Genomic DNA, 26166 nt, shown 5'->3' on the forward strand with positions numbered 1-26166 from the left:
GTTGAAAAAAAAAAAAAAGGTATTTTCTTCTACTTCTTAATGGAATAAAGGGCAGATTCCCAAAGCAGCCTACAAGCCAGTTGTGCTTTGCCAAGAGTAACACAGAAAGTACACACCACATTGAATAAGGTTTATGTGAAGCTGCTGCTTCTATCAGCTTGCCCTGTATGATTTCTGATGTTAGCTTCCAGAACACTGAAATAATTCCAGTTATGTTTTTCTCTCCGAGAACCTGTCCTTTTCAGTCTGAATTTTTTCTTGACAGTAAAATAACAAAAGCAACTATTTTGTGGTGATCAGAGTGTTTGAAAAAACATGTGTTTTCTGAGCAGCATGTTATATTTACAGAGCATAAACAAGCATGTAACAGCATGCATTTCTCTGTGACTCAAAAATACACTGATTCTATTCAAAGTCAAGAGGACTACTCCTACATTAAGTCGTTCTTTGATCTTTCAATATGAGTTTCTTTCCTAAGACTGCTATATAACACATATTATAGCCAGAATTGTTTTTTTTTTTCCAATTAGTAATTATCTTACTGAGCTGAATGGGTTCTGCCAGCATTTTACACAGAACGGCAGGCAGCAATTAGGTGGTGACAGCTTCTTGGTCAGAACTAACTTGGGCTGGATTGTAACTTGCTATATGCAGGCTGGCCAGCCAGCCATTGTAAATCAGTTCCATTTTAAATGACAAAGTAATTAAAGGAAAATACTGGAAGCAAAGAATGCCTTTTTTTCCCCTTCTTTTGTGGGGAGAAAAAAAAAAAAAACCAAAACAACAAAATGTGCTTTCTTGGCATAGAGAATACTTGGAGGTCCCTGAATGTAATTTGAAAGTGTTTTACAATGCCTTGGTTTCTTTGGTCCTGGAAAATGGATGCTATATCAGAGGGCCTTAATCCTGAAAAACTAGTGAATGTCTGAAGGTGGCAATGAAAAACAAGTCATAAGGAAAGCTATCATCACTACACAGAAGGAAAGCTTGCTTTGCTCTCTGCTCTCCGAAACAACGACACACTCAACCTGCTTGAAGCCCGTGCCCAACCCAGACATGCACCTCTCGGGATGGTGAAGGCTGAGGACAGCGCACCCGCACAAGACAAGAGGAAAGGGACGAGGAAACAGAAAAACGGACCAGGTGCCCCTGAGGCACAGGGACTCAGACGCGATGGGAGTGAGATGTGGAGACGGCGAGTGATGGGAAGGACTGGCCGGGACAGGCGAAGCCGAGGAGGAACCGGTGGAAACGCTGCCGGGGAGACGCAGAGCCCGGGACCGGCTGTCCCACGGAGGCAAGTGCAGCAGTGATCGGAGAGCGGAGCAGCGAGGGGCACGCCGCACCCAGGAGCGGCAGCGTACCCCCTGGTAAGGGCAGCGGCGGGCAGCGGCCTGCGGCGGGGCGGGACAGGCAAAGGGGCGTGGAGCCGGCGGGCTGCGCGGACGACGGGAGGCAGAAGAGGGAAGAGCAGAGGCGGGGGACAGCGAGCGGCATCTCCGGCCGCCGGCAGGGCAGCGGAGCACCCCGCGCTCCCGCCCGCCGCCCCGCCCGCACACGCTCCGGTTGTTTGCCCCCCAGGCTGCACCGCCCCCGGTGCCGTTTCACTCCCCTCCCGGCGGCTGAGCCTTCCCCCAGAAGGCAGAGCCATGTGAGAGGGACCCGCGCCGCCTCCGCCGGTACGTCCGGGATGTGAACAGCCGCGCGGCCGCCCCTGGGGCAGGAGTCACGCCGGCGTCCAGCCCTGCCCCGGGCCAGCATGACCGAGGTTAAAGCCAAGGAACCCCGGCCACCGCCGCCGGCCAGAGACGGGGCGGTCCTGCTGCAGGGCCAGCCCGGCCGAGACTCCTTCCGCAGGGAAGCGGAGGCCATCGACATCTCCCTAGACGGACTGATCTACCCCAAGAACAGCGACGAGGAAGAAGAGGAGGAGGAGGAAGAGGACGAGCCGGGGCAGCAGCAGCAACAGCAGCCGGACGAGGAGCAGGACCGGGACTCCCTCTCCTACCGTCCGGCGAGCGGTTCTCTCTCGGACACGGTTCTGGACACCTTCCTGGTGCCCACAGCTGATGCCAGCTCCGCCGTGCCCTCGGCGCCCTGGTCATTCTTCGGGGCTGAGGCGGCGGAGGCACCCGACGACGCCATGAACCGCTGCCCCTCGCAGAAAGCGGGCGAAGCCGCCCCAGGACCGCCTGCCCCCTCGCAACCCCCTCCGCGGCCCGTCCCTCTCTGGCCTGCCGACGAACCGCTGACGGCCGCCGCAAAACCGCGTCCATCGGGCCCGGGGGGCGGTGCGGAGGGCCCCGGTGCGGCTCCTAAGGGCGATGCGCGAGGTGGGGACGCGGGTCAGGAGTACCTGCACGTACCTCTACTGCCGCTCAACTCGGCCTATCTGGCCTCGCGCACGCGGCAGCTGCTGGACGTGGCGGAGTTCGACGGCGCCGCCGCGGTGCCGCGCTCGCCGCTGCCCGCCGTGGATCTGCCGGGATACAGTTACCCGCCGCCCGACGGCAAGGACGGGCACTTCGCATACGGCGACTTCCAGCCGGCTCTGAAGATCAAGGAGGAGGGGCTCGGCCTCCCCACCCCTTACCCGGGCGGCAGGGCTACCCCAGCCCCGGGCTGCGCTGACTTCCCGCAGTCCCCGCGGGCCGGGCCGGAGCCGTCGCTGGAGTGCGTCCTTTACAAGACGGAGCCCACCCTCCTCGCCGGGCCCTACGGGCCGCCGGCGGTGGTAGCGCCGCCCGACAGCCTGCCTTCCACCTCGGCCGCGCCGCCGGGCCTCTACCCGCCCCTGGGTCTCAACGGGCACCAGCCCCTGGGGTTCCCGGCGGCGGTGCTGAAGGAGGGCTTGCCCCAGCTGTGCCCGCCCTATCTCGGCTACGTCCGGTAAGGGGGGCGGCAAGGGACGGTGGGCCCTTTAGCGGGGGTTCCCTCTCCGATGGGGTGGGCGGCGGCGTCGGATTGCCGGCGGGAGAGCTTCGCACCCTCACCAAGGGAGGGTGGCCCTGCCGCGGGGAAAGGGACCGGCACCCCTGGGTGGTTGTACCAGGGTGAGAGGGGCCGACACCCGGAGGAGCTGAGCCGCGGGGAGAGGGGCTGTCACCCCGGGCGGCGCCTGGAAGGTGCTGAGCCAAGTCGTGCCCGGCGGACCGCCATTCGGGTTTTTAGGCGGTAACTGCAGCCGCGTTTCCGTTTTCTGCCCGGTCTGTGTGAAACCAGCACAGTGTTAACTTTGCGGGCGGCACCTCCCAGATCTTTTTAGCATCATAACGGTCCGAGAGAAACTGCGTTTTTGTCGCTGTGATGGTTCAGTGCCATCCGAAGTCTGAGCAAACGACCGCCTCTAGGGAGAGGGAGAAGTATGTTCTTCAGTCACTCCTTGCTGATAGCGAGACAGTGTTTAGAACTATGGTAATATCTCAAAAATACTGTTCCCAGCTTGGGGAAAAAAATTACAAAACAATCCAGCTAATTTCATCCCCCCCCCCAAAAAAAAAAAAGAAAAAGATGTAAACACTTGTACATTGATCTGTTAGAACAAAACAGCGTACTGTAGTGCCAAGATGATGTGCATTACCTAGAAACATGCAAAAATATGCATATGTAATACTACAGTTTCAACTGAAATCCTTTATTTTTGTAAACGTAATGGCTAATTAGGCTAATCTGTTTCGTTTCTTTGAGAGAAATTGGGAAATACGGTTGATGTGCTCATTAGTTAGCTACTGATGAGAATGCTGCAGCTGAATGGGAGGTAACAAATTGATTAATAAAGATTTTTCTAACTGCGGTGAAACTGAGTCATGCCCCATGTGAAAGAGGCTTTTGGATTTCATTTGACTTCTGATTATGTCTCTGCACTACTCTATGTACAGGAAAAAAGTGTTAGTTTGACTTCATTCACAAGAGCTGTTATCTGAGGAAGATGAACATCTTAACAGATAGTTTCTAAATTGTACCTTTTAAGCTAAAATAAATAAATGAATAAAATAACTGTCCTTTTTGCCTATCACTTCCCTGTTTAATGACTAGCCGAATGTTACAGATGTCCCTTTCACCCTGGTAGAGACAAACTCTTAAACAGAAAGGCAGTTGTAGGTTTTTTCCTTGTCCCTCTGTAGCTTGATCACAAATAGGAGAGTTTTTAATGCAGAACTGATCAATAAAGGTAAGGAGTTAACTGCTGCAAAACTACATATTTAATTTCTCTTAAATCTTTTCTTTTGAAGGCCAGATACAGAAACCAGCCAAAGTTCTCAATACGGCTTTGAATCGCTACCCCAGAAGATTTGTCTCATCTGCGGTGATGAGGCTTCTGGTTGCCACTATGGAGTACTCACCTGTGGGAGTTGTAAAGTCTTCTTTAAAAGGGCAATGGAAGGTACTACATGATGCCATTGTTCCTAATTATCTGAGATATATCTTTCTAGCTACTGCTAAGGACAGACTGGTTATTTATTGCTGATCTTTAAAAATATTATCACTGTAAGTCATGCCTGTTGCTTTGGTGACTGTTTAAATATTAACAGTAAATGCTGACTAAATTCTTTCATAATTGATTTTGCTAGTATTAATTCTTTTATTTATTTTCAATTTATTATATAGTATCTTTCCAAGTAAACGGACTTGCATAAAAATCTTGTGTATTACACAGCTTGTTTTAAAAAGTGTAAATGCTACTCAAAGGAAAATGTTGTGGGTCTTAACTAGACATAGGCAAATAAGAATTTATTTTGGCTTTATTCTCTTTTTGAAGTCTTGGAATTATTCTTGCTTGCAGGATACAAAATTTGGCTTCCTGAGAATTATGGAAGTTTTTCAAGTTCCACTGAACTATTTCAAGACATAATAATAATAAATGGGTTTGACTTTTGTTCCAAATATCTTTTAAATTACAAAGTCAAGCTGCAGGTTTAATAAATCAGTAGCAATATGTATGTTTATTTATTTTTTCTGGATTTTATTTTATGTCTTGTCCAATGAGATTTTAAATATGAACACAAGAGCAGACTGCTTTATACAGTTCAACTGATGAAGCAGTAAAACAAATTCTGCTACATTTTATGCTTTGTCTCCTTTTCTGGTTATTATCTGATCCTGTCAAAATGAGGATATTCAAATTTTCTGCTCCTTATCCTTATGAAAAAATCCTTGTTACAATGTATAGGATTCCTTAAAATAATAAAAAAAATTGCATTGTGTATTTTCTTATTGTGACATACAGTTTACTCCATAAAGCTGAACTTTATGGACTTTATTGGCCTTCAGGTGAAGAGGGGAATATTAGAAAATTAAAAGGTTAGCAGAATTATGCAATTAGAATTTTCGTTTCAGTGTGCTGTTACTTTTTAAGCATATGCTCATGTTCTTCTCAGCGTAGTAGATATTTACAACGTGGTAATGCTAGACTAGGTGGCTGGGTGGACTTTAGAGCTGGTGCTGCATTTTCTGTAATACATTTAATGAGATTTAGGAGAAAGTCATTAGAAATGTGCATGTTCGACTGCGAGGAAAACACTCATCTCTTTAAGTCCATTATGGGAATACAGTGAAATTTCACTGTGCTAACTGGGCTCTTGTTTTGGCTTCACATATTTTTGCTATGTTTTGGGAAATCAGCCACATACTTCCATGAAGTCATGGAGCTCAAGTTTTAAGAATGAGTATATCGTAATTTATGAGCTCCATATTTTAAAATGTTTCATTATTCACTTTTCACCTACGCAGTAATATTTTACTTTTTTATTTGAATTTGATCCTGTCACTCTTGAATTTCATCTCTTTCCTAAACCAGTATCCAGTTGTGTTTGTGCCGTAGGTGAACCTGCTCAAAAACATACTTTATTATTGTTCAGCTTACCTATTTTAATGATGAATGTTAAGCAGGCATATAAATTGCTGGTAGAAACATCCTAAAGTTGTTTTCACTGATTATTTAATCAAACCCATGTTTGCAGAATCTTTCCAGATTAAGAATATAGACATGTGGAGAAACAAGGCATCAACATTGCTACACAAACACAAGGCTTACATTTTACAAAGCAACTTCGTACTTCCATTTTTCAAATGATTCCAAAGACTGAGTATGGTGAGGAAGCGTGTTTGTTTCTTTTAGTAAGTATGTGCAAAGAATGGACAGCTACCTCAGAAACCTGACTATGATGTGAAAAAATAGAGGTTATCGGGTGTAATGGGAAGAAATGAGCAATGTGGGCATGAGCAAGATGAACAAGTACAGTTACCTGCTTTTGTCTAGAAAGTGCAAGTTTACAGAGAGTTCCTTAAAGAGATGGATTTCTTATTTTAGTGGAAGCATAGGATATAATTAGTGGCATTAAAATAATCCCATTTATGGATAGATAATTTGATTTAATATAGATTTAAATGACTTTTATTTCTTATGAGAAATAAAATTACTGTCAGAGTAAGTACTCTGACAAATTACTTTTCTGTAAGAAGAAACTATTGAAAATAAAAAAATAGCATTTAAAATTCATAGTGGCAATTGTATAAATCTGGAACATTTTTCTTATGTAAAATGTCCTCCATATTTTTTAATTGGAAATTAATTATTTACCTTTTTAAATTTTTAGTACTACTATAAATGTCATCTTTTTTATAATAATATTTTTAATAATAGTTCTTGAAAATAAGATGTAAAACTGTATGTGTAACTTCACAATCAAAACTCTACTTTTCAGACATTTTCCATAAGATACTGATCTCTATGAGAACTTAAAACATCACTGGAATTTTCTACATTTCAAGATTTTTTTTGTATGTCATGAGTTTTAAAGGGGATAGTTAACCGGGTGCACAATATAGTGGTATTGAATTTGTAGGAATATGTCTGGTTTCTGTTTATTTTAATTATTTCTGTAATCTCAGATATGTTGACTGTTTCAAATCTAGTAGCCTATATATATATTTTTTTTTTTCACAGAAGTTGTCATATTCATACACCATTTTACTCTTCCCCCTGTGTGTGGAAAATACTGCACTAGTTAAATACTTTCTTTGGGATAAAACAGACCACTGAATTATCCAGAAAACTCCCATTATCCATCTCTAATATTTCTGAAATAAAACCAGCGCTTATATAAAATGCTTAGACTGAGTGATAATTTAAAACTATATAGGTGAACTCTGAAATGTGTGTATACTAAGTGTGTTTTAATAGTACATTTGGATGTAACTAGTAGATACACACCTTATTGGGGATTAGAACTGTATGAAGATCACAAAAATGAAACTGTAAATTTAGACTTACAGAATGTTTGTTGACAATGAATTGTTACATGATTTGGTAGATATTTTCTTGTCTTTTGGACTCTTGGCTCCCCATATGTGCCCATATACGAAAGTAAAGGAAGGTGTTAATACAATAAACGTATTTTACTGTAAGCAGAATCTTGGGGTAGCTTAAACAAAAATGGAAGTCTTTTGGGGGGGAAATGGTAGTATAGCAGATACGGAAAATAGTTACTGCTGGAATTGAGGAGAGGGTTTCATTATACTGAAAGATCTTTAAAGCATTTAAAAAAGCCTTGTAATTTGATTTCACATGAAGTGAATCAAGAGACTAGTTAATCAGTTCTTTGTAAAAGACCAGCATAAAATGTATAACTTTTAAATGAAGAAAAAAAAGAGTTTCGTAGAAAGCCCATGCAGGATAACCATGATCAAGGTGCTTGTGTAACACTGTGTAAAATTTCTGTCCTCAACAGGAACCTAGTGTGTGCAGTTTTGGGATTCTGGAGTTACACAGTTCAAGCATGGTTTCTTGGTGGCTTGCAGTCCTGTCTTGTTGAAAGCATCTCATTTGCAGTAGTTTTACTAATGAAAAATTAAAATTACCTAAATCCTGAAATAATTCCAAATGATGCGTTTCCTATATGAGGTCCCACTTCTCATTTTTGTTCATATTTATGCGTGCACTTTATTGATATTGTTGACATCTAATGAAGAGTAATTGCTCAAACCTGAAGAGTTTGAGACCAATATAAATGCATGGTATTACAGCAGGTGGGTCAGAAGCTCACTCTTGGCTTGTTTAAATACCTGGGACCCTATTGCAAAATTGATGAAATGATTGTATAGCAGATTTGTCTAATTTTTGTATGTTCTTTAAGCTGAGGGTAACAGCTCAGTGCAGATAATGGTATCAGGGAATAAGCTCAACCATACAGGGTAGATAACATTTAACTGACAGAGTGTGAACTTTTCAGAGGCCTGCATTTGGCAAACTACCTGGCAGAAAGTTGGGTTTCCAAGGAGTTTTCACACTCTCTCTATGGAGAGGCACCATGGAGGAAAGTGAAGGAATTAAAGATGAGCTACACCTACAAAGTAGGAAGGCTGACAATGACTTCAGCCAAACTTTCTGATAAAGTTTATCTGACTTGTGTTATGAATAGGTAATTTTGTGATGACAGTGTGGTGCACTGTGTAAGTAGTGAAATACTGTGAATAAGGAAAAATGCAGGGCTAAGCAGTTGTTCTTTTCCATAGCCTAAGAATGTAAAATGGCACAACATGCCAAATATTTTTAAAAATGCCAACCACTAATGGAAAATCCTCTTTGAAAACAGAGTGAAATGCAAAATATGGAGACCCTTTGGGCTGCGAAATTGATGGCAGATGTAAAAAAGTTCCTTTTTTCTCCTAACTCTGCAGGGATTTCTAATTTTTAATCCAACTTTCCAGGCTGAATCTTGGGATCAGAATTCGGTACAGCGTGTACTGTAGGTCTGATAATGGTGAAAGTTTCACAAAGTAGGAAAACATACAAACATACAAAAAACATACATATGACAAGTTGAGAGATGAAAATGCTTTTCACTTAATATAACAGATTTAATATTATTAAAACTTTTATTTTGCATATGACCAAAATGTGTTGAGGTACAATAAGGTAAGTGTGTTTCCAGATTCAAATACATGAAGTTACTCCAGTGAGGGTCCTAAAATTCAAGTGTGAAATGTCAGTTTAGTGAGAATAAAGAATTTCCATTATGAAAAGGGAAAAGAAGAAAATCTAATCTGATACATAATTGTGTATCTTCATCATACTTCTAACTTCAGAAGTGTTTGTTGTTCAGCCATTTGAGAAACAATTTGGTGAACTGATCCGTGTGAGGCACAACAACGGAATGAGCTGAGATTGCATTTCTTCTGGTACTTTGGCTATTGTGTTAACACTGGGCTTCGTACTGCTGTTATTGTGATTTACTACGCTTCTTTCCAAATAGACATGGCTTAGAACATACTCAGCTGCAGAAATGTGAATTACTGAAATTTTTGGTTTAACTTTCTGTAGGATTTTAGAAGTGGTATTCAATATTACATTAAAACATCTTTTCAGGTGGAATAGAAGCCATTTCAAGTAGTATAAAGCTGCATGATTGAAAGAACCCCGGCAACTGACTGCTCAGTGTAGCTGATACTCCTCTGTTCTAACTTCACATGTGCAAAATCTGAGTGATCTTCAGTTCATTTTACAGTGAATGGAGAGAAACAGCAACTTCTAGGAAGTCATTCACTACATTAAATATTTACTTGGGATGAAAATAACAGTACCGTAACAGTACTGTTTCTCAGCCCTGAGTATAAAGGAGTGTCTGGTGAGGATATGGACTGTCTGTGTTTAGTAGTATGAATCCCACCCATATCATCAAGGTAGCTAATGCATTTCTGTAGTGCATAAAAGAAATACATAAACTACTTATTTCATATTACTTGAAGTATTATATATGAGAAGTATTACATATATATTTTTTTATACTTAAATGATGCTTAAGTACTAAGGTACTTATAAATTTGTCCTGGGTTTAGCAGTAACTAACTTACAAGTTATGAAATGTAAGTATTTATAGTCAAACTGTTACCTGCTAAAAATAGATTTAGGTTTGATGGCCTCCATCTCCTTAAGCTGTCTATCTGTTCTACAGTACTGATGTTGCACTAATAAGAGCTGTTTCTTTAGAAACTACTGAATAGAAAGACTTAACAAATGGTATGTTAGAATCTGCCATTACGTGTAGTGCTATACAGCTGCACTTCAGTGGTTTCCTAGTTAGACCTAGTCACAGGTCCTACATTTTCACAAGTGGTTATTGCATCTGAGCACATTTCAACAACGTGGAATCTTTCGTAGATTAAACATAGAAAGAGCTGTAAGCAGACATTGAGATCCAGAAGAATATTACCCTGTCCTTGTCCTATTGTTATTGTGCCATCTTCTCTTGTCCTCGAAGACAGTATTTTATGTGAGATTTGTTTCACCCAGCTGTAGGCATTTACAATGTGGAATATTTGGGCTAATCGCTTTAAATGCCCTTTGGGGAGCAATAGGCTATTAAAGAACCAAAATTTAGACATTTGCTCAAGATAAATTGCAACCTAAAGCGCCTATTCTTCTTTCGTGCCCAAGAAGGGATCAGAAGAACAAATGGCACTTTAATGATACACACCTGAAAGAATTGGAGTGGTTTTAAAGTAGGTTTTGTGTTCAAATCCCATGTTTCTGTATTTATGAGAAATAGACCCTTTACTGACAAAAAAGCTGACCGAAAATAGTGACCAAGGAGCAGTTTTGACACAGCGCCATAAAAAAGAACTGGAAATACTGACTTGCAGAAACCATCATCTCCTGAAAATTATTGGCTGTGGGATATTATTTTACTGTTGTTAGTTCCCATATTTAGACTCAAAGACTTTACGTGTTAAGATGTTGCAGTAAACAATTTGTGATAAACCAACAAGGTTGGTTCAAGGCAAACCAACTGCAAATCAGTATGAATTTTGCAGGATCAACAGGATCATACCTTTCAGCTCTGTCCAGAAGTGAATGAAAACAGAATAGCAATGTTTAATTGTTCTGTTTTGTTGAAATTGCAAAAACAATGTGCTCAGGTTGCTGCCTGGAGAAGAGATTTTGGCCAGAAAAAGACAATGGTGTTGCAGGATTCACAGCAAAAGGCAGGAAGATCTTGAGCTAAGGATACAAGAGAAGGAAGGTGTGAGTCAAGATGTTGCAAACATTGGAAGTGGTTTGTAGAAGAGAAGGAAAGCAGTGCTAGATACATGGGATTTTGAAAAAGGTTCATCCCTGCTAGAGAAACCAAATTTGTTTGGTCCTTTAAGCAAAAAAACCTGACAGAGGACTTTACGATTACGTGCTTAAACCAGCATATTGGAAGAACACCAAAAGGTTGTTGTAAGTAGAATTACATCAAAAATTACTTGTAAATCTTTTCACCAAAGCAAAATACACTATATAAAAAAAAACAACACACTAAGTTTGACTTAGGAATGACCATTTTATGGTTTTCCCTTCTTTTTGATCAAAACATTTTTACTCAACCCTTTCTTCCTCACATGAATTAAGGCAAAGGAATGAAAGACTAGTTTCACAAAGATGAAGGAATTAGTAGTACCTCTTGTAATCACAAACCCCATCAGTAAGAAGGTAGTGAGGTAAGGTAGTCACCCACGGTATGAGAGCTGTGTTCATCATCTCTCTTACCTGAAGCCAGTCAAACACGCCTTTCTTTCCTTGCAGCCTTGACCACCACGATGTTGGATGACTTGGGATGCAATCATTCTTTATTGTTTTTTTGCTTTGAACTACATTGTTATGAAGAAAGGAATTCCACATTATTTCAGCTAGAAGAGGATTCCAGGACGGAACATACTTACAAGCTACTCTGCTGTCCACTCTTTGCCATCTTTGGTCCATTGAATTATCTATTATTTTCTGTGAAGTGGATTTGCATCAGTAGCAGGTTTTTATACCAGTATGGACTACATAGTAGTCAGGACACCTGCTGAAGGGTTTGGAAATGAGAATTTTATTTCAATGGACAAAGGGGAGTTGGAAGCAAGTTCCCCACTATCGAGCTTTTTATAAACAGATCATGAGTCGTAAAGTCAGTGGGGAGATGTGTTTGGTTTGGTTTTTTTTTTGTTGTTTGTTTTTTTTTTTTAAGTGGTTAGAATATTATGTCTCCCTTCAGGGACTTCTTTAAGAGAAAATGTTAGCATAGAAATGAAATTGGTATTAAATTATTAAAAAACATTTGAGGGGTGTGGAATCTTGGAGATCATAATGGCCTGTAATGGCATACAGGGACACGAAGGATGTATTTTCAGTATTTCAAACTGTGCAGTAGATTCCTAGTTCTTCAGGACAGAAGCTTTTAAACCCATCTAGTGAGAGGTGAACTCAACTGGCATTTGCTATTTTGCACATTGAAAGAGTGTAAATAGACGAGTGTCAGATTTAGATCAGAGCAAAAGCCAATTTTGCTGCGTTTCCCACTACTGGTGATGAGCTAGGATAGAGTGTTTGTCCTAATTATAGAAAAATTATCAGAGCAAGTGCGGAGTAATTCTTAATCTAGTATTGTCTTAGCTTGTAGAAACCAGTTTTACTCAAAAGCTATATCTGTTCCTTTATGTTTAGTATAGGTATATAGGTGAAGCTGTTTTCCATTTTGTTTATTTTGAAACCATGTTTATTATTGGCTTCCACAAGAACCCCTGACCAGGAGTTCCAAATTTAGTTATGTCAAAAGAGTCATTCCTTTGGATTTTTTCTGTTTTGTTTTTGTTTGGTTTGGTTTAAACCTATTGATTTTATTGGTACTTTTGAAAATAAGATATAAGGCATGTTGGTAGTAAAACATTGAGCAAAAACTGGAAGCTAGCACTTAGGAAACAAAAAAATTAACATAGAGATTTGGCAATCGAATAATTTGCAAAGAGATGCAATGGATATCTGCTGGTTTTCGGCAGAAGTCTAAAACTAGACTAAATATACTGTGATATGTTTTGCAAAGAACAGTCCACCAGTTGTGGGGATAGGATGATTTTATACAGAAGTATTGCCCATTTTGAGTGCTACAGGGAGGTGGAATCATATATAGGGAGAGAAAAAAAGATTGGCAAAAGTACTTGTATTTACAGACAGGAGGAACTGAGAGTTTGCAAACAAGTGGTATAGGGGATGTGTGTGGAACTAGATGATCTTCAGGTCCTTTTCAACCTGAACCGTTCTGTGTTTCTGTGATTTTCAGTGCTTTGCTTCTGCCTAGGCTGGCAGCAGTTCAGCATAGATGCACTTACACAAATAATAACTAATCACTTGCATCTTACACCCCCAGTGCAGCTAAAGCATTATGGTTTCCATATTTTTCATATCCACAAGATCTCTGCAACTCATTAGTTTATTTGAATTATTTTAAGTGACTTACAGCATGTCACTCAGATAATACAGTAATTTTTGAAGATCCCTGTAAGTGCTGCTTCCAGCAGTATTTGGATTAAAATGCCTCCATGCTGGAGTATGGTCTGTGCAGCAAAACATATGATCGTGTTTGTGTGTGTGGACCATTGGCATTTTGACCACTTTCTCATTCAAAATTGCCATTAGTCATTACAGCACTTAAAATTGTATTTGCCTGTTTGAGTTAGAACCACCACCTTTGCTAACAGAAATGGACTTTGACAGAGATTGAGAAAAAAGCTGTCCTACAAGAATCTAACGTATGAGTAACAGCTGAGATCACCTCTGTATTTTCTCCATGTTCTCAATCAAATCCAGGTTTCAAGCTGATACGTTGATATTCTGAGAGAGAGCTACTATGTGCGCTTTCAAAAAGAGGTGAAAAGTAAGGGTATAGGAAACAGCATTGGGCGAATTCTTATGAGAAACTGGCAGTTGCAGAAAGTTGCCAGATTCATGTTTTTGTAAGAAACACAAATACCCATCTTCACCTTCTGACCTGTGGCCTGGTTATTAGACTACTACCTATTTTTTTTTTTATTTTTTTTATTTTGTTTTGTTTGTTTTTTTTCCCTGGTTATAATAGGATACTGAATGATTAGCTACCAGTTGAACAGGAATTTTATCTTGGTGAGGATTTTTAGATACTTTATTAGTACATGCATTTAATGTAACTAATGCTCACGTGTTGAAGCCAGTTAACATAGATGATCATGAAGACTGAGATACAGCAAGTGTATTTTCAACTGAATGTTTTAGCATCCCATGAAAACATTACAAAAAGCTTCATCTAACTAAATATTGTCTGTAATTCTGAAATTAACCAAATATATGGCATGTTTTCCATTTCTTAAACTAAATGTCTTTCAAGTAGTTGCTGCCACAACATCAAACAAGTATCAGTTTCTCAGAACTCTGCACAATGGTAGAAACGTTCTCAGAAGTAAACATTCACAGATTAATCTATAGATATGAGGTCCAGTCAGATGAATGACATTATAAGGAAAGTCCTTGACAGATGAGACTATGAAAAATACTATATATATATAAAAAAAAATGAACCTTTGTTTTCCACATAAGCTGCAGCTGAATCAGAATGAACGGAATACACTTTGGGATGGCAGGTATTGGGTATTGGGTAGAAGCAAGAAGAGTGGAAAACTCATATGAAGGTATAATTCAAGTGTAGGATGTGATTGGCTTGTGTAGAGTCTTGAAGACGAGGTAGTTGACAGTAAGCATCAACCACTTGAAGTGACTGAGATATTATCAGTTGACATAATGTCATGGAGGGGTTGGGTGGTTAGGATTTTGGCTTTTTTTTATTCTAGTATCATAGAGGCTTTATGGAAGAAATAAGCTAGGTGAAGACAGAAAAAGATTAGGTCATTGGTCATAATTAGATTCGTAAGTACAATTTATGAAGTAGTTATGAAATAATACCTTCTGAAGATCAAAGCAAATTCTTACTGTGTCTAAATTCCAATAAAAGACTTCATTTCTTCCATGGTATGTATTGAACAGAGAGATTATTTAATCCTAATTATTTAATCTAATTTTAAAGTCTAGAACATACAAACATTGAAGAGTAGTTTTCATAATTGTGATTCACTTACAATTTATTTTGCAAATGTTCATTCTTGGATTTATAACAAGCAATTTGAGTTGTTACCTAATGTTGAAGTAAGTTATGTATTTCCAGTTGAAGTGGAAGCTGGATCTACTGATAACCCCTGAGTTATGAAGTTTTTAAGAGCTGTGGCTAGACTGAAATGTGTAACTCTAAATTTAAAATTCTACAATTTGATAAATAATGCAGGCTATTTAAATGTTATCAGTATAAATCAAACCACTAACTTCTGTTTTTCCAAATAATTTCCTGTTGCAGCAGGAACAGTGTTGCCCTTGCTGCCTCTACCCGAAGTCCTTAGCCTCCTCTAGCAGCTAGAGCACACGCTTGGGTGTTGGGTACGCAAACCACATCCTGATAACAGGAGTGTATTTTAAATACTGACATCATTCTAGAACTGTAAACAGTGTTCTCTTGAGTGCTTAAAGAGACATATTTCACAATGTGGCACTGGCTTTTGTAGATCAGCATTTTTCAGAGCCATTATAGGGGAAAGTATGTACCTTGTATGCTATAGTGCTACAATGCTACAATGTCTGTAGCACTGTGACCTGCTTGTGAGCATTTGCTGCCATACTGGAAATACGTATTCCATTTTTTGGTCTTGTAATGGACATGGGGTTTATGGACTCAGAGAATATTGTGTAGACTCAAAAGATTCCCTAGAAAAGAGGTCTAGAAGAGGTTCCTTTCAGGGAACCAAAGAAAACCCCCAAAACCAAGACACTCACAAACAAAACTTAACCTGTGCTTAAGCATTCCTTTGTAAATTAATTACATTAAAGCATCAGAACGCTACAGTGCAGAGATAATCTGATGCTTCATAGATTTTAGTTAAACTATCAGAGTTTTTAAACTGTTGTTGCTTATCAAAAGACTGAATGCTTTTGTAGCTATTGAAGGAAAAGCAAGATGAGGGAAAACTGCACATAATCCTGGGGAAGACATGTTCAAAATAAGTGTTTTGATTTCTGGTCTGCTGCTTGAAGCAGGCCAGATTTGTATTCATTTTGTTACTTTTGGTAATTTTCCTGTGAGAAGGAATTTGGGATTAGAATTAATGGGAGGAATTAAGTTATAATTTCTTCTGATTTCCTGCATTGCTAAGTACTTTTTAAATGCCAGGCAATGCGTGAGGCAACTGTTTTTTAAGTTGCTCTTAAAAATATGGGTAAGGAGTATATTAATTATAAAAAAAATAAATGCTAGCTCAGAAAAAAATACATTGTTTCATGTACTTTAGCAGTAGCTCTCTTGTTACAGTAGAATGTTCTTTCTCCTGCATTTTCATCTCAGGATTCATTTTCAGTTTTGTCTTCTGTGGAGAAAAGTTACTGGTGAACAGTTACTCATTTTACCATGTGCAGAGAAAGGACAGAACATGGTTATAGAAAGCTGAATAGCAGCATCTGAGCAGAATAATCACCTCAGATTTGTTTGATACTGGTGACATCAGATGGCTGAGTAATTCTGGTCTCGAAAGTAGTGAAAATTTTAAGGGTCTAGCATAGGTTGTCCACACTTTTTTGATCCATTTTGTTGCTCTCAGAATAAATACTTTTGGTTTTCTTTTTTATGCTTTCATGCTAGGTACTGGTAAGAAACTGAAAATACAGACATGCACAGAGGATGATGTGCGTAATCAAACAGATGTTGAAATTAAACCCTACAGGGCAAACCTGGGCTTAATTTGAAAGGATAAGTGAAAGTTAGCTTTTATTTCTTCTTACTTATGTGCTTAGCTTTGTTTTCTTAGTCAAAATTAAAATCACAGAAATTATCAGTATCATACTAAAGCATAAGAATACGTTTTTGTCATTGTCTTCAAGTGAAATTTGGAGGTATTGAAGTTTCTGTCCATAAGAATGCCGAAATACCAGATGAATTTAATTTTTTGCTCTGCTGGAAGCTGATTGCATTAAAAAAATTCTATTCTAATACAGTAATGACAGGCTTTTCTGAACTGAAACCTTCAGAATTAAACAATAAACTAAGATCTAACCAAAACCAAAAAGTTACAGCCTTCTTCTGGTAGTCCTTTATGGTTCTGTTGGCTGCATCTGTTTAGTTGGCATTTCAGTAGGTCTAGTACAAAACTGCTTCTCCATCAGAGGTAATTTACTCTGCTTAAAGGGCTCTTTTCTGCAGTGCCCCGACTTCCTCATTCAGTTTTCGGTTGGAAACTCCACATGAAATTTACTTAAATTCTTTAAAATCAGGAACAGTAGCTTAAAACAAACATAGGTTTGAATGAAATGAAGCGGTGTGTCCTCATGCTTGATTTACTTAAGAAATATCAATAGTACATAACTTAAGCAGTTCATTCTGTCTGCTAATTGTTTTGGTATTTCATAGGAGGGGAGATTCACTCTGAAACAGGCCAGACAAATTATTGTATTTAAATAGTAACACATGGTTATTTGAAAGCGTCAAATGAAGGAGACCTTTAATGGTTCAAGTAATCTTTGAATCCTCTACTTTTTGGAACATCTATTCACAGTAGTAATTTTGTTGGTTTAGAAGACAGTATTAATCCTGCTTTTCTCTTGCCTACAGGGCAGCACAACTATTTATGTGCTGGAAGAAATGACTGCATAGTTGATAAAATTCGTCGGAAGAACTGTCCAGCATGTCGCTTGAGGAAGTGCTGTCAAGCCGGTATGGTCTTGGGAGGTGAGCTGCTTTTCAAATCTGAGTCAGAAAAATGAGCAGTCAAGAACACTACCTTCAATTTGTGGAGTTTAGACCACATTGATTTCATACTGTAAAGGAAAGAATCACATTAAATATTGGTTTTGGAAGAATTACCTGATGTTTTACAACTCTCTATAATTTTTATTTAATGAGTCTGGAAATCCTGAAAGAAAAATACCTTTATGTAAGAATCTCTCCCACCCTGTGTGCTCATAGTCATTTTTTTTCAAGGGCAGGAATTGTGTCTTTAGTTTGTGTTTATTAACAATTTTGGAACAGGAAATTAGATTTAGGAAAAACATAAAGAAGCAAATTGAGATGGACACTAAAATCAAGAATCAGTACTATCTCCTTCACTTTCCTGTTGTGCTCTCTGTAATTGCTCTGAGTATGTGTCAACATGTACTGTGTTCTGCCAAAGTGGGCCTGGTAGTGGTTGCACCAACACTACAGACTTTGCATACTAGGTGTTGGCAAATCCCATCTTTGGGATCCCAACCTTTAGCTCTTGCTGCAACAGATTTGCCTTTTTTATGTGAAGTGAACCAAAACTGAGCACTGTGCCTTTGAAAACCGACAGGGAATAAATGGTTTAGGATTATGTAGTCACAGTTTTGCCATGCCAACGTGCGAGAATGATGAATATAGAATCATAGAATAATTAGGGTTGGAAAGGACTATAAGATAATTCAACCGTATTCCTTTTATGTTTTTCACAAGAACTTTAGCTATATAAGGCTTGGGATCACCACAAAGCTTGAAAATACATGGCTAATACATAAGAAATTACCTATATGAAGATAATAAAAATAATATGTACTCAAAGGGAATGAATAAGAAAGGACATTTTCTTCCTAATATAACTTCTTCCTAACATAATTTATTCTAGTGCATCAAACATCTCTATCTCACTGTCTGCGTTTTGTTTTTCATTTTTGAATGAAGAACTGGCATTATATGCTGTGCATAACTTCATTATCCTGCTAATCTGTGTTCCTAAGTTTAAATGTGTACATAGTTTTCAGACTGATATTTTGATTGCACAGCTCTACGCTTTCAGTGCCTGTAGATATATGGACTTGGAGGATTCCGCACATATGGCCATCATGTTAGCCTCTATACGTTTATTGGTGATGTGAATCAGTAGTTCCCAAACAGCAAGTGGCTGTTGGTACTTCATCTTCTGTAAGCGATAGTGCTGCAGGGAATAGCCAGCAGGATGAGAGGGAGGAGAGGCGGTGCTATGGCATATACTGTGTTCTGTGTTGCACCCCTGAGCCTCCCTAGATCTTTAGTGCTGCCTCTCCTTTGAGTTGTCTTGAAACTGCAAAGCCTCACAGTGCTGGAGATAATGAGAGCCATCAATCTAATTGGTGTTACTGTCTCTCCCTCCTTCCTGCACCTTGGGCAGTCAGTGCTGCCTCTCAGTAAAGCAAATGGAGCTGACAAGTGTTGGTGGCAATGGACTGGGGGAAGAGGGACAAAAGCAAAAGAATATAACCTTTGGATCCTTCTCAGAGAGAAGTTGTGGTTTAGACCTGGGGTAGCAGTGCAGGAGAAAAAAGGTATTACTATGAGGGCAGAACCTGAAACATTGTTTGCCCAGGTTTGGAAGAGGAGAAAGCTGGGGAGGCAGGGGTCCAGAGTGGGCTGTGGAAAATATGTGATAAGAGCAAGACTTGGGAAAGGAGGAGGTGGCAGATGCCTGTCTTTTAATGTTGAGGACAACTTGTAAGGTTGTCTTGTGAGGTTTGAGCACCCTCATCTGTAAAAGATGTCTCTGCCCAAATGTAGGCCAGAAGATGAGGAAATGAAGATATAAAATTCAAAACACCAGAAAATCTCAAATTAGGCCATAATGCTCTTTCTTCTGTTACTGTCATCTTTCTTTTCCTATTCTGCCATTTCTTATACTTCCTTTATTGTATCACATGTGGAATATTTCCTACCCATGACTTGCCATGCTGATGAACATACTGATTCATATATGGGGCTAATTTTCCCCAGGACATAAGTGTCCATAAACAAATTTCCAGTTCATGGAAAAAAAAAAAAAACAACCATAGTTAAATACATTCTTGAGCATTTTAAATGAGTAAGAATTGTCAGTATTTTAAATACTATATTTATAGTCTATTATACTTTAAGATTTTTTGTGCATTTTCTGATTTCAGCCATTCAGAACTTACATAGATATATTTTTGTTCTTTCATTCCTGCTACTTAGTTTCTTAATGCTATCCTTCAGTTACTAAATATAGACTTCCAATATTGCTTAATCAAGGTCAAAAAGACTAAGATTTTACAGGATGTTAACTATAAGATTCTAAGGATTCTTACTGCATTAATTAAACCCACTGCTGGGAGAAGTACACTTATCTTCTGCTAAATGTTACTACTGAGTGGCAGCCATATAGCTAGAGAATATTATATTTCACTGGCAGCAGTTCCATTTTCTGACCCTGATGTCAAAGCAGTGAAATGAACCTGCATTGTTCTAAAATAAATTGTAGTCAGTTTTAAGTAAATTGTAGACTAGCAGCAAAGAGCTTTAGTAACCAATTTCACTATGTGGTCTGTTTCTTCTTTCTTAGTATATGGAAGGGAAGTATCAATTAAAGCATACATTCATAATGCCTTAATTGTTATTCTCTGGGGACTGTTAATTGTCTTTGAGTTTTATAATCACCTAACTAGACACATTAATCTGTTCCCTTTCTAATCTTCTACCTAATAGGACAGCAGGGAGCTGGGTCAGGTTCTGGAATAAACAAATGCCTAGCTTTTTTTCTTTCAGTGAATCTGTAATTTTCCCAGGCTGGCTGTCACAGATTCCTTGTTCAGCTGTATTGCTAAATTAATGCTTTCTTCATTGTTTCAGTCAGCTTTCAGTCCACATTGCAGTGATTACATGCAGACACATTTGAATTAATTTTCAAGGTAATGCTTTCGGAGGTAGCATTAAAGGGTTTATTAAAATCAAGATCTATTACTTCTGCTTTGCTGCTTTGTTCCTTTATTTTGTATACACCCTCTTAAGGTGTGTACAGCTTATTCTCCTACGCAAGATGCAAGAGCATAGTGACCTTAAAGTCAAAGCCTAGTGTTCTGTCAAGAATAATAAATTATCAATATTTTTTCACCTGATTACAGGGTATGGAGAAGGATAGTATGATGTTAGACTTTTACTAGAAAGCCCAGCCATTTTAAGATGAAATGTCTGTTATCAGTAATTGCTGATTGGCAGTATGGTTCTCTATGCCCAGTTAAAAGAATATTAAAATACAGAATTATATTTCAAAGAGAAAATCCTAAGGTATTTGATAATGAGATTTAGTAGATTTGATAATGAGATTTTTTTTTTTTTTTCTTTATGTTTTCTAGGTACATGTACACAAACACTACTCATGCTATTTATAATAATTGAGGGTAAGGGAACTGTGAGTACTAGGAAGCATCTTGTTTGGTTGTCTATCTTTAAACAAACTAATGAACATCTTCCAAAGAGAAGGTGTGCTGTCTAAATATGCATAGACAAGTTTTAGTATTAAGGTGAATAATGGCCAGAGTGGGTTAGTGTTCTTTACACATTATAGGACTAAGTGAAGGCATTTGTTTATCTTACAGCAGGAATTTATCTGGATATTTTTGTAAGGAGCAATTGAAAACTAAGTTGTTATCAAATATCTGTTGTTTTCTTTAGGTCCTTAAGAATTTGCGTTAATTTGACGTGGTCTCCTTGTGGTGGATGGGCAAGTTTACTGTGAGTTATTAGGCGCCTCTGCAGTAGATAGGTAACAAGTGGAGTTGCTTTTCTAGTGGCTGTTAAGCAACATAATTAGAAATAAACGCATAAGCAATTCTGCAAGCCAGTGTGACATTAATTCTGATACATTTAATCACTTGGAAACATGGGTACTTATTAACTACTAACATTTCCATGTGATAAACACTCTGGTTTCTTTCTTTACTTGTTCTCTGAACTGTAAAAGTATCCGAAGCCATTATTTCAGCGAATACCTGAAATCATTATTTATGAACTATCAAATATATTGTTCCTTCTGTTTTCCTTCATGCCTAAACAATAGTTAGTGGGAAATTCCCAGCATGTTTGAGACTATATTATGATAGAAATTGGCCCTAGGTCTCTTGTCATAATATGCTGTCTATTCTTTTGTGGGTGTTTTTTTTTTGGTTCAGCTGTTAACATAAATGTAACAAAATGTAAGTAAGTTTGTGTCTGATTCTTCACTAAGGAGTCACTGATCAGCAATATTTATATTTCTACCACAAGTGGTGAAATGTGCATAAGATTGTTGGGGCGCATGATCCTAAGCTAATTAAACTCACAAATTGGTGGGAGTATGAGCCCTGACTCCATTGCATGATGAGTATGACCAAAGAGTCCATCATTCATATTTATACTATCAGTAGTGTTTCTTGAAATTTTGTTTAGTATACACCCTTTGGATTTTAAATATTGTTTTAATTTAAATTGAGGTTTTGCACTTTTGGGTACAACTTTGTTGTATTTGAAGTGCATAAACATGCATATTTGTGATGGAATAACAGAAAATTACTTTTTAAAGCAAATTTTGGCTTTTTAGATCGTGTTCATCTGCTCAGTCCTGTCTGGTTCACAAAATGATTCTGCCTCCAGTTATGCCAGGGTGCATCAAGAATAGTTGATTTAAGTAATAGAATTCATTCTGCATAAAGTATTTAAAAATGACATAAGGAATCTTCCCAGGTATTAATCTTGTTTGAAGTTATACTACCTGTGTACTACTAATGAATGTTTTGAAAAGGTCAGTTTAATTCTCTGAAGTGTACGTACTAGGTCTTCCAAAATAGAAACACTGGATTTTCATAACATTTTCTATCTTGTATGGTATGGCAACACCTGAAGAAAATGGAATAAGCATGTTCCTACATAAAGTCAATTTTGTTGAACCTTTCTGGTTTACTGTGTAGTTTGGAAGACCGGGACTTTCCTCAGGAGGAAAGTAATAGATGAGTTTGACTATGCTAGCATCCCTGGGGTTCCTTCCATAAATGATGGAGAATGGATTCAGAGCATGTGCCTAAGTTTAGTTGTGCTTCCCTACTACCGTGTCCTGGGGTCTCTTTGGTGCACTGGCTGCATTCTGACAGAGCAGCACTACTTTTAACTAAAATAAAAAGAAGGCAGTGAAAGATGGAGACGTCTTTGTCTCTTTTTCTAGAAGGTGGTGAGTTCCCTTGTCTAATCTGTTGCTTGTAAATAAAAGTACCATATTTTAAAAGACAATTCAATATGCACATTATAAACGGGATCTTAGTTCAACCAAATAGATGCATACTGTTATGCTTCTATTTTCACCTCCCATACTTTCAGAGTGATTTTTACATGTTGGCATTTTATAATGCAGTTTCTCAGTGGTTCAGCAGTCTGATAGTCATGGATTTTCTTTTCACCCAGTGAAATCTGGTGCATCTCTTTTTCTACTATTGTTAAAGTATGCAATACCTCAATGAGTAAAAATACCCGTGTGATTTCTGGATGGTTTTTATAGCAAAACCTTCTCATTCCTTGTTATTTTCTTGAAGGTAAACTTGAAACATGTAAACTTCTTTTTTTTTCTTTGTTAGCAGAATGATTTACCCTTTTATTTTTTTTGCTATCACCCTGCATCTCTCTAAGTGTCCCACCATCATGTAAATCAGACCATAAGAATCAGTGTCTTCATTCCATTTTTATCCATTTTTTCACTAAGCCAAACCTCTTTGGCAGAACTAATGATCTAACAGGGTTTCCATCACCTTTGAGGATCTGTTTAAAGGAAATCTGTTCCGTGCAGCCATTTTTTCATGAAACTTGTAATATGGTAACATGTTACTGAGGGTTACTGTCTTTGAACCCCTGAAGATCTGATTTTCCGTGTCTGTATGATGTACTGCGAGACTGTTTCCATGAAAGAAATTCGAAGAGTTGCAACCTAGAGCTCTGTATATTTCCATAGCCATATCAGATGTAGTATCTGTGTTTATTTTGGAAAGGCAGTTCTGTTACTTTAGTTTTCTTCAAACTGCTGCAATATGAAAATAGGAATTACAAATACTGAGACAGAGAAATAGTTCTTCAGAAAGTGAAGAGGTTTTTTAAGTGTTGGCATGTGGTTTTACAGTATTTGTTGGCATTTCACTCATCCCTTGAATTGTATTTTCTTTCTGGAAAACAGGATGAATATATTACCCTACAGATCGTCAAAACAGAATTTAGCCATGAGACTGAAAAGCCTTTGTGGAGCTTGAGGAAAGGAATTTCTGTGTGTAGTAATGAATTACTAGCATTTTTTGTTTCTGAGTATTAGGGAGAAAAAAGAAACAGGATCCTTAAGTTAACACTGAATAGAAGCTGAGTTGTAGAGCCAGCTGGCTCTGCTGTCAGCACATGATAGAACAGTGGGAACTGAACCAGAAAACACTTTATGAGGTTACTGTAACCTGGAATTCATGGCAATAATTTTAATGGGTGGGTTCCGTTCATCTCTTAGTGAAGGGAGGAGGATATGGAAGTAGGAACTCTTTTTTCCATAATTATTCTTAATTATATAAATAGACAAAGAAATAAAAAGCTTACTCCAAAGACAGTTCTAGTTTCCTTGTATAGATTAAAAGTGCAATCCACCACTAATGGAGAGTATTAGTGTTTATGGTTAATTCTTTTTAACGGTTCAACAATTTTCTCTTTCAGGTCGAAAATTTAAAAAGTTTAACAAAATCAAGGTTGTGAGAGCATTAGATGCTGCACTCCAGCAGCCAGCGACCCTTCAAGATGAAAGCCAGTCTCTTACCCAAAAGCTGTCCTTTTCTCCAAATCAAGAAATACAGTTTGTTCCCCCAATGATAAGTGTCTTAAGAGGCATTGAGCCAGAAGTTGTCTATGCAGGTTATGACAATACAAAACCTGAAACACCAAGTTCCTTGCTGACCAGTCTAAATCATCTTTGTGAGAGGCAACTTCTTTGTGTGGTCAAATGGTCTAAATTGCTACCAGGTAATAGCACTTCTTATATGTAGTGAATTCTAGTTAAGCAAATATGTCCTAGGATGAGCAGTCAAAAGAGGATATTATTGTCTGCCTGTTAATTAAAGTTCTAAAATGATCAAACTTCTGCTTAATCAGATAATATATCTGATCAAATTCATTTTAATAAGGGGGCACTTTTGAAGGAATGCATCTAACCATTGAAACTCACTCTGAAAATCAGTAGAAGCCTGGAGAGTTCTGGTATGTGATTGTTAGAGCAGCTTTTCCACCTCAACCCCTCCTAATCTGTTATTAATTCTTTTTGTGTTAAAAAATGCTTATATTTCTGCATATTCTTTTTTCTTATTAAAATGAATTTTTGAAAGCAACAGAGAAAAGCTGCAATAAATAGTACCAGTTCAGACTAAGCAGCTCACAAATAGACTGGTAATGAGAAGTAACTGAATGTATGAAGATCCAATTGTGGATTCCAAAAAAAAATCATGTTATGCATGTACGTGTGCTGTATGGTCATAGGGGCCTGATCCTATGGCATATATAAAAATCAATATATCAAGCAGAAAGACTAGAAAGCACAACTTCATGTGAGCTCAGTGTGCCACTTCGCTGCTGCAGGAAAAGATAGTACCTATCACTGCTCCTCACCATTGCAGCTTCTGCTTGTCATACCTCTTGGCTGAACTTTGAGCTATAAAACTGACAACACCTGAAAAGACAAATGCTCGAAATGCAATCTCAGAACACCTACTCAGCTGTTGTCTAAATGAAAATTATGAACTATTTTAACTTTCCATTTAATTTCCAGGATTTCGGAATTTACATATCGATGATCAGATAACCCTCATCCAGTACTCATGGATGAGTCTAATGGTTTTTGCAATGGGATGGAGATCATACAAACATGTCAGTGGTCAGATGTTGTATTTTGCACCAGATCTGATTCTAAATGAGTAAGTAGAACTGCTCTTGCATGACATGAATGATATTTTGAGCTTACTTCTGTCAGTGAGAATGTGACTTCCTTGAGACCAAGATTTCATTCACTACTTTTTTCTGTTTCAGAATTAACAGCCAAGTGCTCTGATCATATTAAAGTAAAGTAACTTGGGAAGCGTTTTGTGGGAATCCCAAATATTCTGCTGGCATGGCCAAACAAAAAGTTTGAATAATATTTTAGTTACCTAAGAGAAAAATGTATTAAAAATGATGCTGTTGGAAGATTTACCTGCATTCACCTGAATAAGACATGAATTGATGTTTAAGAATGGGATTTCCTTTGATCATTGTTGTTTGAGTGTTTTTTGCAGATAGTTCATGTATAGACTAAATACTCAGTTTTGACACTTTCTGATGAAGCTCTGATTTTCTGAAGGCCATTTCTTGTTAGAAAATTGTAATGATTTAGCAAGAAGGAATTTTAATATCAAGGATAAAATATGTGAAACTGCTCTTTTCTGTCTTGAGGGAGAGATTGTTGGCTTAGATTTTTCTTCACTATGCTGATTAATTCTGATAATCG

The 26166-nt window shown here is 38.5% G+C and overlaps 1 protein-coding gene across 1 annotated transcript in view; it reads left to right on the forward strand.

Annotated features, from left to right (window-relative positions):
* Positions 1-1594: 1594 nt before the first annotated feature.
* PGR (progesterone receptor) overlaps positions 1595-26166 on the forward strand; it is a 36895-nt gene continuing 12323 nt past the window's right edge. The window contains exons 1-5 of the mRNA XM_061457829.1: positions 1595-2889; positions 4233-4384; positions 17478-17594; positions 24351-24653; positions 25453-25597. Of these exons, the coding sequence (XP_061313813.1) occupies positions 1760-2889; positions 4233-4384; positions 17478-17594; positions 24351-24653; positions 25453-25597 (1847 nt within the window). The 5' untranslated portion in view covers positions 1595-1759. The remainder of the gene's footprint in view (positions 2890-4232; positions 4385-17477; positions 17595-24350; positions 24654-25452; positions 25598-26166) is intronic.

The sequence above is a fragment of the Pezoporus flaviventris genome, unplaced genomic scaffold (genome assembly GCF_033815535.1).
Source record: "Pezoporus flaviventris isolate CSIRO_AGI_PZ_B2104156 unplaced genomic scaffold, CSIRO_AGI_Pfla_v1 ptg000025l, whole genome shotgun sequence".
NCBI classification, from domain to species: Eukaryota; Metazoa; Chordata; class Aves; order Psittaciformes; family Psittacidae; genus Pezoporus; species Pezoporus flaviventris.